This window comes from Nyctereutes procyonoides, unplaced genomic scaffold, assembly GCF_905146905.1.
Source record: "Nyctereutes procyonoides isolate TBG_1078 unplaced genomic scaffold, NYPRO_anot_genome, whole genome shotgun sequence".
NCBI classification, from domain to species: Eukaryota; Metazoa; Chordata; class Mammalia; order Carnivora; family Canidae; genus Nyctereutes; species Nyctereutes procyonoides.
In genome coordinates, this window is record NW_026575030.1 from 7,816,865 (window position 1) to 7,830,976 (window position 14,112).

General features: G+C 50.0%; 1 protein-coding gene across 1 annotated transcript in view; it reads left to right on the top strand.

The window, feature by feature from the left end:
• The window catches only part of MARCO (macrophage receptor with collagenous structure), a 37,783-nt gene extending 28,627 nt beyond the window's left edge, over nt 1-9,156 (top strand). The window contains exons 12-16 of the mRNA XM_055316301.1: nt 4,547-4,591; nt 5,562-5,660; nt 6,371-6,415; nt 6,977-7,153; nt 8,892-9,156. Of these exons, the coding sequence (XP_055172276.1) occupies nt 4,547-4,591; nt 5,562-5,660; nt 6,371-6,415; nt 6,977-7,153; nt 8,892-9,022 (497 nt within the window). The 3' untranslated portion in view covers nt 9,023-9,156. The remainder of the gene's footprint in view (nt 1-4,546; nt 4,592-5,561; nt 5,661-6,370; nt 6,416-6,976; nt 7,154-8,891) is intronic.
• Nucleotides 9,157-14,112: the final 4,956 nt, after the last annotated feature.

A 14,112-nucleotide genomic window follows, 5' to 3' on the forward strand; every position in this document is an offset into this window, starting at 1 on the left:
AGAATATAGGACTCTAGAGAAGTTGGAATCGCCTCCAGTTCTTATTCCACAGCAGATGGGTAAATCTTGGCTCAGCCACCACACCCTCCTATTATTGTGAACGGTCACTTACTGCACCCCAATCCATTCTGGTGCAATGTTTCACTGTGTTGACACCCCCTTGAGGGAAAGGAGCCATCTCAGATTAAAGATGGTGAAAAGGAAATTTTTTTCATTCTGTCGGGAAGACAAACCGCAGTTTATTACATAGGATATTACCACTCAGTAGAGCTTTCTCCAATGGTCATTTCCTTCACCATTCACAAAACAGCATTTTACCAACCCTCTCCCCCCCAAATTTAATTTTTTCTAACCTTTGGTTTTTTCAAAGGATTATGAAATCCTTTGATTTGGGAGGGGGGAAGATTGCAAAAAAAAAACCCACAAAAAATTAATTTTAGCTCTGAATCCCTTAGCCATCTCAAAGTTTGTTTGTAAATGAGGAAGGTCTCACTTCCTCTTGTAATCTTGGCATTTCTCTTTCTACCATCCCATCTCATGAAATGACATTAGAAGCTGCCAAACTCTTACATTTCAAAACAGCAGATCAGAATTTCTGCATTTCAACAGCCTTCATATCTAAAACATAACAGGAATCGGAATTTTCTATGTCCTTTTATTTTCCTCTTGAGGCAAAGCCAAAATGAAAATAACCTGAAGTCCATTTTCTCACCTGTATTTTAAGACATTTTACTTTGAAGGTAAGCAACAAAGCATAATTCATAAGAGGAATTAAGCCCTATATTTTGAATATAACTTCTCAGTTCGTTCCAGTCCCCGTATCTAAGTACTGAGTTACTTCCACAATTTATTAAATTCTACCAATTTCCATTACTAAGTTGTCACTTATAAAACCTGTTCTCATTTTCCTCTAAATTTCTCAGAGATACCTGCAAAAGTCTACAGGCATACCATTTTTGGTCTCTAGCCCACCATCTTACTTTTTGCCCCATAGCTTAATCTGGCAGCTATTAAACTCATCATCAATTTGCGAGGCTGCACTTAGCCCGTATGTCAAGATGGTATTTAAAGAGTTTCCTAATGTACTGGAAATTTCTACATTAAATCAGAGTTGGAAGACTTGCTCTTCAACTTGCCCTGGGCTGGAGTTTCCTCCCTTGTAGGATATGAGGAATAGTCTAGAATAATATCCAGGTCCTTGCTAGCCTGACAGCACTCTGGGTTTGAAATTGGCAATTTCCCCTCAGAGCAAGAATGTTCTAAGATTTTAGGCAAAACACCAGCTCAACGCTAACCAATAAGGAAAGCTGTGCTTTCTTTCTTTTTAAAGATTTTTATTTATTTATTCATGAAAGACACTCACAGAGAGAGGCAGAGACATAGGCAGAGGGAGAAGGCTTCCTCTAGGGAACCCGGATGCAGGACTTGATCCCAGGACCCAGGGATCATGTACTGAGTCGAAGGCAGACGCTCAACCATTGAGCCACCCAGGAACCTCGGAGATGTGTGCTTTCTAACTAAATGATTTCCTCAGAAGAAAGTCATTTCTCTAAATAAACACCTCACAAATAATTATTTGGGTCCTCTCAGCTTGATAGGTGTGTGATATCCAGGAAAACCCAGTTAGCTGTGGTTAAGAGGAGAAATCAGCATTTGTTTGCCTCTAAGACAGGAAGGCTGCTCGAAGTAGGTGGGCTGGGAGTGGGTCCTTAAAGTGCCTGTGAGGTTTGTTTAGGGTGGTACCCCTCAAAATGCGTCCCCGGGGCCAGCTGCATCAACATCACCTGGGAACTTGTTACAAATGCAGAGTCTCAGATCCCTATCCCTTATCCACCGAATCAGCAACTCAGGGGGAGCCTGACAAACCCATTTGTTTCACAAGCCCAGTGTAGATAATTCTGACGCACCCCTCGCTTGACTACTCATTTAGAGAAAATGGATGGCCTAGGGTGGGCTGGGAGTATCTTTGGACAGCCCAAGTGAAACTCCAGGAAGGTGTGAAGCCATGCTAATGGGACACAGGGAATTATAGCATCCAGTGGGAGGCCAAACTGGAGTGACAACCCAACCTCATCGCTCCCTCCCTGTGTGACCTTGAATAAATGACCTAGCATCTGTGACTGTGCACTTCCTCCTCTTCTGTATAAAGGAAAATGGCCCTACCTTGCAAGGCAGGTGAAAGGTGGAACGAGGGTGTATATAAAGTCCCTGGCAGGGTGCCTGGCACAGTGCAGGGAGCAGCAGGTGCTGGGTCCCAGGTTGGTGCAGAGTTGGGAAGGAGGCTGTGAAATGAGGTGGGGGAGTGTCAGTCCATGGGGACCACAGGCCTAGTGAATAGGTAAGTCTCTATGATTTCTCTCTGTACAAAGTATGTTTGTTATTTGGTGCTTTGGGGACAGCTGCAGATGGGCACTTGTTTGGGAGGGGACAATAAAAGGAGGTCACAAGGGCCTGGGGTCCCTGAGCCATGCTTCCAGGGATAGACTCTTAAGGTAGAGTTTCCCGAAATATGGCACTCTCTAGGACGCAGACAGAGGGCCAAGGGTCAAGGTATAGATTGTTTTTACTATTTACTCACAGCCAAAGACAGATTTCTGAGTGTGGCTTCTCCTCTCTAATCTTGACATGTGCAATTCAGATGCTGATGAGTGGAGGAAACAGGTGCTACCTCTGCTGGGCCACCTCAGGTCACAGCAAACAACGATGGGGTTTGTTGGGCATTAAGCCCAGAGCTCATGTGGGCCAGGGTCTGAGGCAGACTCCCCAACCCCCTCGCTGCAGGGTGGAGACAGATGCAGGGTTCATGGGGTCCCCGTGACAGTGTTTACTGAGCACTTAACCAGACACAAGGCTTAGCACGTGGCACAGACGACTTCATTTCAGTCTCATGACCACTTCTGAGGCAGCCAGGAGACCTAGAGCAGAAAAGTGAGGCTCCCAGAGGGCAGCACCTTGCTCCAGGTCATAGAGGCAGACGCCAGCCCTTGCTGCCTGACTCTGGCCATTTTGCTGTCTTGGGAGAAAGTACACCATCCATAGGCGAGCCCAGAGAGGGCTTCGCAGTCACGTGACATCAGCCAACTTAGCAGGTTTTATAGACTTGATCTGAGGTCTCCAGGGGACAGAAGCGGGGAGGCATTCTAAAAAGAGGGACTGGAGTGTGTGCAAATGGCCTGTGTAAGCTGGGGCCTGCCTGCTAGGGTCTGACCTCTGTTACCTCCAGCTTTTAGAAGAAGTTTGCTGAGCCTCATGCTGTCCCCTCCCTCACATGAGGGGCTGAACTAGGTATCCTCTCAGATTGTTCCAGTGCTTCCTGGTTTTCTGGTGCCAAGGTCTACAGTAGTAACCCTGAGCTCCTGGGGCTTCTGGCCTACTTCCAGGCAGCTCCTGGCCTGGAAGGAGAGTCATCAGAAGGGCTGCTGGCAGCCAGAGATTCCCTTGCTTATTATTTCAGAAAGGGGTCCCGAAGAGGCTCCCCAGGCCCCTCGCCTGCCCTCCATTGACCAGCACACAGTAGGTGCTTAGGAAAGTCAGGAATTGAACTGGGAGGCAGGAATTTGCTTGGGTAGGAACTTCCCCCTGGCAGGGGGCAAGGTGGACCCCCTCAGGGTGGGCTGGCACCATGGGAAGCACACCAGTCAAGGGTGTGGTAGTGAGCACAGGGCTCCCCTGGCTGCCCTCTCCTAACTGGTATTTCACAGTCAGTACCGAGCTTTCCTTTCCCCCAGTTTGTGTGTCTTGGAGAATCTTGTTTCTCTGAAATAAAATCAGTCTTGGCACTTAAAATTAAGAAGCCACGATGTTGCCAAACCAACAAAGTATATTACCTCACTGTGACCCAGCACGGTGCTGGGAACGGGGCCTTCCGTGTAGGTCAGTGAATAAGGGGATGAGTGGGTAGAAGGATGGAAGAAAGAGTAGGAGGGAGAGAAGGAGAGAGGAAGGAAAGAGTTTTCATATTAGAACCACAAATAGGATCATCGCCGATGATTGTGGTGATTATTTTTCTACTTTCTGGACACGAGACCCTTTGGCCACACAAATCTTTAGCCATACTGGGGCCACAGTGAAATGAGCCAGCAAATGCTATGGGACATCGGCTGTGGCCAAGGGGCCGCCAACACTCCTGATGGCCAGGGAGTACCCTCCACAATCTTCTGAAAATAAAGATGACTTTATTTTCAAAACATCTCTTGCTTCTTTTCCAATAACATGCAGCAGGGAGGAATGGGATTGGATTGATACGCCGAGTCAAGCTATAATAGGACAAAGAAGGCCAGCCCATAAATCTGGAGTCCGTATGTCTGTCTGCCTCCGACTTTTATCCACTACATTTCTACTTCACCCTAAACACGTGTCCCCATTTATCTGCGGTCTGTCTCCTTTTATGCTCTGCTAAGGAGGCTTTAAACAATTGTGGAGAACCGATGTATCTTTCCATCTGCATTAATCAGACAAAAGGTAGAGGTTGTCTAAGATTAAAAGTGTCTAATATCTAAGTTTTATTATCTTCCTCCCCCCCCCCTTTCCTGTATTTCCATCTTAGGACTTCAAGGACAAAAAGGAACAAAAGGAGAATCAGGAGTTCCAGGTAAGGGCTGGCTTCATTTTAATTTTTCCAAACGATGTCTGGAAAGGCTCGTGCTCGGAGCACAGGTCTTGCTGACTTTGAACGTGCTCCTGTCACCTTACCCTCAAGTGGCCTGGGCCCACTCTGTCCCTCAGGACTCAGATTCTTCCCCTGGAAAACCCAAAGACCAACAAAACTCAGTGACTGGAGGCAGTAGAGAGAGAGGCCGAGCTGAGGGTAGAGAAAGGGTGACCACAAAAGCCAATGGTCAGCTGGTGGCCTCAGGCCATGCAGCCTCCACGGAGCTGGGCAATCTTCTGCTCCAGGTGCCAGGGTGGCTGCAAGGCCTCTATCTGCTACCCCATAGCTGGTTGGTCCATCTCTGTCTTGCCTTGGGCTCTCAAGCTCCTTCTGTCCTCCTCCTGCTGCTTGCCACTGGCTTCTTAAGATCGCCTCAGTTTTCCAAGCCCTTGCCTGTGGTCAGTCACTGAGCACACTTCCCACCTAGCACTTCTAGTCTTCTCCACAGCCCTGCCCTCATGAATGCCAACGCGAAACATCTCAGACGCATTTCTTGAACGGTTTTCTCCCTCATGAGCTGGGTATTCAGTTCCTACTTGAACTTTATACTAAAGGAGATCTCAAGGTCCGGAAACATTCTAGCAGGTTCTCCCAGAATGGCTAGAACTTCTACCCAATTAGGTGGTCTGAGGAGGACCAACAATATCTGGGGAATCCTGTCAGCTGTTTTTACCTGTGTGCTTTCAACCAGCATCCATCCACATGAGAGTCAGTAAAGAGATCAGAGCAATACCCGCCTCCTACCCACCCGCCCTTACCACCCCTCCCAGGTGGACCAAAGACACAGGCTGAACATCTGAACAGCCCCTTCATGATGGTGGGAAAGTTCGGTCATTAAAGACCAAGGCCCTTGGTCCCCCTTGGAAAGCAGAGCAGAGCATCTTACTGAAGTGGTCTTTCTCCTTACCAGGCCCTGCAGGCATGAAGGGAGAAATGGGAAGCCCAGGCCTGGAAGGCCCCAAGGGTGCATCTGGCCTGAAAGGTCAAAAAGGAGAACCAGGAATGAAAGGTAAGGCCTCAGTCTGTGATTTGTGGGTTCTAAGGAGAGGCCCTGTTGTAAGGGGTTTGGGGGTCTTCAGAACCAGAGGTGTAGAGGTTTATTGTCTCCCTGATGAGTTCCGTGCTGAGATTGACCTCAGCCCTGAGCACACAGAAGTGAGCAAGGCACAGCCTGGGCATTCAGAGGGGTAGATGCAATGCCCAGCCATGCCCTGGCCACCAGATCTTTCCACAAAGGAGATGCTTCCCACTCCCTGTCTCTTACCTGCTAAGTGCTCCTCACTGATCTGGCTTAAATCCTTCCTGCGGTACCTCAGGCCTGTTTCATCTTGCTCAACCACTGGTTCTCATGGTACATCCAGTCCCCATGATGCCAGGTCACTGGCACAGCTGGAGGAGAGAATCAGACCTCCCCAAACCCCACCCTCCTCCCCATCGCTGGCAAAGAAGGGTGAGAGGATCCTGGCTTGATTTCCTTTAAATTGTGTGGGGTTGGGATGCCTGGGTGTCTCAGGCAGTTAAGCGTCTGCTTAACTTCCGCTGGGCTGAGGTCATGATCCCAGAGTCCTGGGATCCAGTCCCAGATTGAGTCCCTCTCTCTTTGCCCTCCCCACTCCTCCCCACCCCCAGCTTCTGCTTGCTCGCTCACTCTCAAATAAATAAATAAAATCTTTTTTAAAAAATAAATTGCATGGGTTTTGTTTTTTTCCTTTGTGACAGGATCTCCTGGACAGCAGGGAACACAGGGCCAGAAAGGTCAAAAAGGTAATTAGTATTTCTATTCTCTTTAATTTGTGTCTTCGAGGGAAAAAAAAACAGAGGTGATTAAAAAAAAAAAAAAAGAAAAGAAAACCATAGGTGAGGTAGGGGAGAGACGCCCTCAGAGAGATTCCTCATTTAGGGAAAGAGCTACCAGGCTTGGCCTTGGACTAAGCCTGCTCACGGCCCAGAGATGTCCCACCCTCTCCTCCCTCCCCCTGCTTCTCTTTCTGTCTTCTTCCCTCTCTCCATCCCCTCCCTCCCTTCTTTCCCTCCTTCCATTTCCCCCTCCACTTTTCCTTTCCTTGTCACCACAAGTCAAGGCAGGATGCGGCCAGCTGGATGTGTGAGTCCAGCGGCAGGTGCACAGAGGCCGCTCGCCGGGTTGCATTGGTGCCGTATATGGAACATTCTAGGCTCCGGTGACAGCCAAGCCTGGGGATTCCCCCCCCCCCCCCCCCCCCCCCGCCCCATGACAGAATTGCCAACAATGAAAAGGCAGAGCCGTCACCCACACAAAGCCCCAGGCTGTTCTCCTCACCTCTTCCCCTTCTGTCTTTCATCTAGGTGAATCCCTGGTGGCCGTGAGGATCGTGGGCACTAGGACCCGGGGCCGGGCTGAAGTTCACTACAACGGTGCCTGGGGGACAATTTGCGATGACGACTGGGACAATTTAGATGCCACCGTCTTCTGCCGCATGCTGGGCTACTCCCGGGGGACAGCCCTTTTCTCAATGCCACCTGGTGAGTGGGTCCTCCTCCAGGAGCCTCTTCCCTGAAGGCTTTCCCTTTGGTTGCAAGTGACTCAGTGAGTCGGAGTTAAAAGAAAAGGATTGGTTGAAGCAGCTGAGAGGTCCTGCTGCTCAGTGGCCCTGTCTGCCATCCTTCCAGGTTGGCCACCCCAGGACAAAGGAGACCTGGACAGCCAGGGCTTGGCTGGGGCTCTCGCTGACCCAGCTTGGGTCACTGCCTGGGGCTGTCCAGAAGCCGACTGCTCCATGGCCAGGGGTGTCTGCAAGCCAATGGCTCTCTGAAGGACAGCTGAGCTGCTGGCCCTGGGAGAACAGGGAAGTGGCAGGGTCGGCAAACACATGTGTTCATCTCAGCTATCTGGAAACCAGAAGCCAGGATGGGCCATGCTGTGATCACCTTTAAGGAGAAGGGGCAAAGGAAAGAGAAAACAAATCAGAGCAGGGACTTCCTAAAATCAGTCTTGGAAAGACGTCTGGGATGCTAGAGACTCGGCCTGTATCGTTCAGCAAAAGATTCAAAATTTCAACCAAAGAGTTAAGTCCCCAGACTGAGACCATTTCTTTGGACACAAGCGTTGACCTTGCAGGGGCACTAGGCCAGCTTCTCCTGCCCTCATCCCCAGATGCTCTCTGCCCATATTGCACCACCCTGAAGGGCCTACGTGCTTTTTAATCTGAGTTCCAGTTGGATTGTAAAACTCCTTTAAAGTGTATGTTTTCCTCACATAGATTACACTTATGTAGATTGCCATGCTGTATATCGTGTGTAAAAGTGTATATTCCTGTAATCAAGTACAGATCTTCCTCAATTTACAGATGGGGTGACATCTCAATAAACCCAGCATAATTTGAAAACATTGTATCAAAAATGCATCTGATCCACCTCACCTACCAAGTGTCATAGCTTAACCTCGTCTACCTCAGGGGTGCTCAGAACACCTACATTTAGTCCACAGTTAGGCAAAATCATCTAACACAAATCCTACTTATTATAAAGTGCCGACTAGCCCACGTAATTGATTGACTACTGTAGTGAAAGTGACAAGCAGATTGGTGGCCTGGGTACAGAATGGTTGTAAGTGTGTCGGTGGTTTGCTCTCTTGATCGTCTGGCTGACTGGGAGCTTCTGCTGCCCAGCATCACAAGTGAGCATCGTCCTGCATATCCCTAGCCTGGGAAAGGATCACAATTCAAAATTCCAAGTATGATTTCTACTGGATGTGTATCCCTCTTACACCACCATAAAGTTGGAACCCGTAAATCAAACCATCGTTAAATCAGGACTATCTGTCATCCTGCTGTTTTCCTCTGTGCTCTTGATCTGAAATCACTTATACCAGAAGGAGGCGGTTTGGAGGAATGTGTGAATGCTGTTGAGCCAGAGAACAGCCTGGTTAAAAGGGCATTTGAGGAAAGTGGGTACAGTTGCAAGGAATAAACAGGAAGAGACAAACACTGGGAGATCCCCAGGGGGAAATATCAAACAGTGCAGAGATTAAATATTAGTAATCAGTAATAGATTAAATAACTTAATCTATTTCATCTAACCTTTGGATGAGACTTTTGTCAAAGGGTAGAAAGCAGGAGGGAGGCAGAGTCATTATAAGAGAGTAAACCTGCCATCAGCATCTTGGGCCCCAGTGGGTGTGAGGGGAACGGACAGCCTATCCCAAATGGAAGTTTGGCTCTAATCCTGCTCTCCTCTTTTTCCCCGCTTTCCCCATATCCAGGCACTGGACAGATCTGGCTGGATAATGTCGCATGTCAGGGGACAGAGGTGTCCTTATGGAGTTGCAACAAGAACAGCTGGGGCTCTCATAACTGTAACCACAATGAGGATGCTGGTGTGGAGTGTAGCTGACCCCCCTGCAGCCCGTCCACCACACTGCACCCGAAGCGTCTGCACAAATGGATGCTCAGCTCACCTGGCAGGAGGCCAACCCTCTCTGAGGGGTCGCTCTGGGGTAGGGTCACCAATAAAGCTCAAAGCCCGACCTGGAAACGTCATTGGCTGTGGCTGAAATCACTAGTTTGTGCCTCCCATCTTGTACTAATGAGCCCTACCTGACCCACATATTTCACTGAGCTCTCACAGGGGACAGTGAAGTCTCAGCTTAGAGCCGGGGCGGGGGGGGGGGGGGGCAGAGGGGGATCAAAATGCCCTGTGGAAAGTGCAGAGCACATGTAGTCAAAATGAGGCAGGACCTTCCCTTCCCTTTGAGCTCCAGCAAGGGAGCTGTTCGCCAGCAAATGAGGGGGTAGGTGTGTAGTTGACACTGGGTTGCATGATTGGGAATTGTGCCTTTAAGCATGAAAATTAGTTTTTGTAAGGTGTGAGCTCCATAAATGGACTGTTGTCTGTTTTATTCACCCATGTGGGGGCTCAGTAAGCATATATTGAATGAGCGACTGAACTAAACCAAGAAGGTAGAGCAGCTCATGTTATGAGAAACTCAGCTCCCACCTCCCTTTTCAGGCTTTTCCAGGGCTCTAAACTTTCTAAGTACAATCTCTTGTGCTCTCGCTCTCTCTCCTTTTCTCTCTCTCCCTCTCTGAACATCTTCTAATTAGTCTCTTCCCTGCAGGGCACTCCACGAACCACCTCTTCATTCTCCAGGCGGCAGCCTGAGATATCTTTAGAAATGACAAAGAAACCACCACTGCTTTAGGCCCTGCCTAAAGCCTTCAATGGCTTGTTCCCCCAGGCAGTAGGCCACACTCAGCACCGGCTTACCAGGAAGTGCCCCTGACAATGGACCCTACAAAGCCCCCCCTTGATGCTTTTTGTTTCCTCTCTGTGTTACCTACACAGCATGCTAGATTCTTGCTGTTTTCTGATGGACTCTCTGAATAAATGAAGGAAGGAAGGAAGGAAGGAATGCTGAGAAGAGTGCTCTGCTTTTCTGCACTGGGATTGCTTCAAAGTTTCCTTGCAGCTGGAGGGCAGGTCCTGGTGTATCATACTCTAATTTTTGTGACTAAGGACACCCCACTCAAACAGTTTCCCGGATACAAATATATGGTTTTCTCCAAAGGTGAATCTGATCCTCGGTCTTTTATACTTTATAAACTTAGCTTTCAAAACAAATTCATGAAGCCCCTGGTTTACTAGGTGTATTGTAAAGTTTAAAAGTTCATATCTTCCTGCTGCCTCAACATCCCCACAAACACGCTGCAAGCACCCAGTCCAGGGAACCAGGTGTCCCAGTGCGGTAAGGTGGGCCTCTGCCACCAGTTCCCCTTCCTAGCTCCTGTGACTGTGACCCAGTGCTAGTCAAACACCAAAGGGCATCAATGAAATCCCCTCATGCCCTTTGCCTGTGCACCCTGGCCCCCGGTAAAGGCCCTTAGCCATGGGTCCTTGCTGTCTCTTGGCTCCCTACCTGCATAGCTGAGCCTGGTCCCTTGGTGCCCTTCCCATGTAGCCCCCTCTCAGCCTACAGTGATCTCTCTAGGACCTGTGAGTTTAATAAGCTTTGTTTCCCTGCACCTCTCCTGTGCCCCCTCTTGTGGCAGCTCCTGAGTGACCATCCTCTAAAAGGACAGGGAACACTAAAGCATCACAGGATACGTGATGTTATTCCCATCCTATAAATGAGCAGAGTTGTAGAGAGGTTAAGTGATGCGGTACGTGGCTCTAATCCATCACCCTCATGTCCATGGCCTTTCCAGCATGATTTTGCAGCTCATCGTCAGCAGCTAGGGCTGCTGCTCTTTCACTCTCTGGGAATTCCTATCACGTGATGAAAACGAGCCCGTGCTAGCCCAGAGGGGGACAAGTGGGCATGTGGAGCAGGGTCCAGTCACCCCAACTGAGACCACCCTTCATCACCCAGCCTATAGCTGGCCACAGTCACAGTTGGGAGTTCAGCCAAGGCTCATCAAGCCTGGCCCACATAGAAGGAACTAATTGTCTAACCCACCCATAAACTCATGAGCAATCACTGTTGGTTGTGGCTGAAAGCCAACAAGATTTCAGTGTGGTTTGTTATATAGCAGTAACGACCTAATAAAATTAACTTAACTAGGGACACACAGCTAGGGGCACCTGGGTGGCTCAGTGGTTGAGCGTCTGCCTTGGGCCCGAGTGGTGATCCTGGAGTCCTGGGATGGGGTCCTGCATCCGGCTCCCCACGGGGAATTGCTTCTCCCTCTCCCTATGTCTCTGCCTCTCTGTGTGTCTCTCATGAATAAATAAAGTAAAATAAAATAAAGAAGACACACAGGTATTAAGAGGCAGAGAGGGATTTGAACCCAGGTCTGTCTGACACCAGTAAGATTAAGAGACAAAGGAGACTTGCCGTTGCCCATACCTCCACCTGCAGCTCCTGTCCTAAGCTCTCAGGCCAAGCTAAGCAGAGAAAGCTCCAGAACCACAGGCGGAAGGGGGTGGGCACAGCTCGTGGCTGCAGTGTGGGCACACACTGGTTTTGTGGCCGGGGGTGGGGCTGAAGAGGAACTGGGTAAAATTAGCATGACAGCACCCTCAAGGCCAGAGAGCAGACTGGGGCGCGGCCGCTGAATGTTGGGCATGACCTCCCGACCTCTGCCAGACACTGCTGTTGGCTTGAGAGGATTGCCCTCCTTCCTGCTCCCCCTCCCGCAGCCAGGGTGGCCCTGCCGAGGCCCCGGGGACGGGCACCAGCATGGGGCAGGCCGGCAGGGCAGAGGCGGCAGGCCCTGGAGAAGCCCTCTGTGCAGAGCCCCCATCACTTCTGCTGTGCGGGGCAAGCCCAGAGCTTCCGGGCAGCCCTGGACACGCCGCTGGGGGCGGGGTCCTGGGGCCGGCGGGCTGGGGCATCCGATGTGCCCCGGATCAGGCTTCTATCTGGGCCATCGAGGGGCTGACTCTGTTGGCCCTGGGTTCTTTTTTTTTTTTTTTTTTTTAAGAAATTTTTATTTTTTAAAAAAAGATTTTTATTTATTTATTTATGAGAGACACAGAGAGAGAAGAGAGAGAGGCAGAGACACAGGCAGCGGGAGAAGCAGGCTCCATGCAGGGAGCCCGATGCGGGACTCGATGCAGGACTCGATCCCGGGACCCCGGGGTCATGCTCTGAGCCCAGGGCAGATGCTCAGCTGCTGAGCCACCCAGGCCCTCGGGGCCGCGCAGACGGGGCGGGTCGTGGCTGCCGTGCTGCGGGCCAGGCCTGTGACTACCGAGGCAGGAGGTCCGGGATGGGGCGGGGCCGCCCTCCCCGCGCCCGCAGGCCCACGGCCTGGCCCGCGCCTCCGCTGCCGGCTGCTCGCGGCCGCTGCCCCGGAAGTGCTCGGCCTTGTCCGGAAGCGGAAGCCGCATCCCGGGGGCCCCCGGAGGGCGGCTTCTGTCTTGAAGGCGGAGACCCACGAGGCCCTCTGTGCCCGCTGGAGACGGTTTGGGGGAAAAGACTCTGGGATTTGGGATCAGGTGCGAATGCCGACACCGATGCCCAGGGCTCCCGCCGCGCCGCGCTCCGACAGGCAGAGGGAGAAGCAGGCTCCATGCAGGGAGCCCGACGTGGGACTCGATCCCAGGACCCCGGGATCACACTCTGAGCCGAAGGCAGGCGTTCAAACGCTGAGCCACCCAGGAGTCCCAAAAGTGAGATCATTTATTTGCATGTCAAATTGGCAATTAAAAAAAAAAAATCCTTGCTGTTGGTCAGAACAGCTATGGCCATTCACCACTCTGTCCCCTCTGCCTTTCCTCCCACCACATCTTCCCTGAGCCCTACATGCCTGGATCCACCTGGCAAGATGGGGCTCAGCATAATTTAGAACATTTCCTTGCCTCTCTTCGCTCTGTGGGCAGGAAGTGTGTTTGTCTTGGTGTACTCCTATTATTTAAAACAGTGGATGGCACACAGTGTATATATATCATGTATGTGTATGTAAGATGTACATATATATAATAAATAATTTCTAAAATGTATATACCTGGGGGAGAAATTGGAAAGAAGCACACCAGAATGTCTCTCTTTTACAGGATTATGACTGATTTCATATTATTTTTATTTTCTCATGTGCCTTTATTTTTTTAAATACTTTTCCATAAGTTAGGGGTTGTCTACCATGAGTATATATTTATAAAGCAGAAAAGAGATCACTAGTTAAAGTAAACAATACAAGTACAATATGCATCATCAAAGAATCCAGAATCTTCCCTGTCCTGGGCTCAGACTTTCAATTCTGGCCCCACTGTGTCCTGCCGTGTGTTGCTGTGTGTTCTGGAGCCCAGGCTCCTTGGAGTATGAGAGGCCTGGCGTCCAGAAAACATCTGTGCTGTGTGGGGGGCGGTGCAGGGGATGACTTTATATTTTATAACAAGACATAGTCAGTTCTGTTTGTATGTTCATGAGAAAGACCCAGTAGTGAGGGAGAAATTAGTAAATCAGGAGAGAGGGCATAATTTCAGCAGCTGAGTCCTTACAAGGGCTAGGGGTCAGAGGGGTTCTGAACAATCGGTAGAAGCAAGATAGTTCTTCCATGGTGGCAGGAAGAAAGGCAAAAATATGAATATGTAAAAGCCAGTGCATTTGGTGGTGGGAAGATGAAGGACCGGTGGAGTTCTCATTGGATTACTCCTGTGCGCTCAAAAGGGCAGGAGCCAAGATCAGCAACTAAGCTGTAGGTGGGGGAGGAATAGGTGCTGGAGGGCCAAGGGAGAAGACTTGACGCTACAGTGGGGAGGGAAGGGCCACATTAGTACCTTTACTGGAAATACTGGGAGTAGTCATGCAGCCATCCACTGAGGGCTGACCCTGTGCCAGGCACACCCATTCTCTCATTTGATCTTCAAAACAATCTGCAAGAGACAGACCCTAAATACACAAAACAAATTGATGGTTATCTGGGTGGGAGGGGACGGACAAAATGGGTGCAGGGGAGTAGGAGGTACAGGCTTCCGCTTAGAGAATGCTGAAGTCATGGAGATGAATGGCACAGCATAGGGAACGTGGTCCACATACTGTG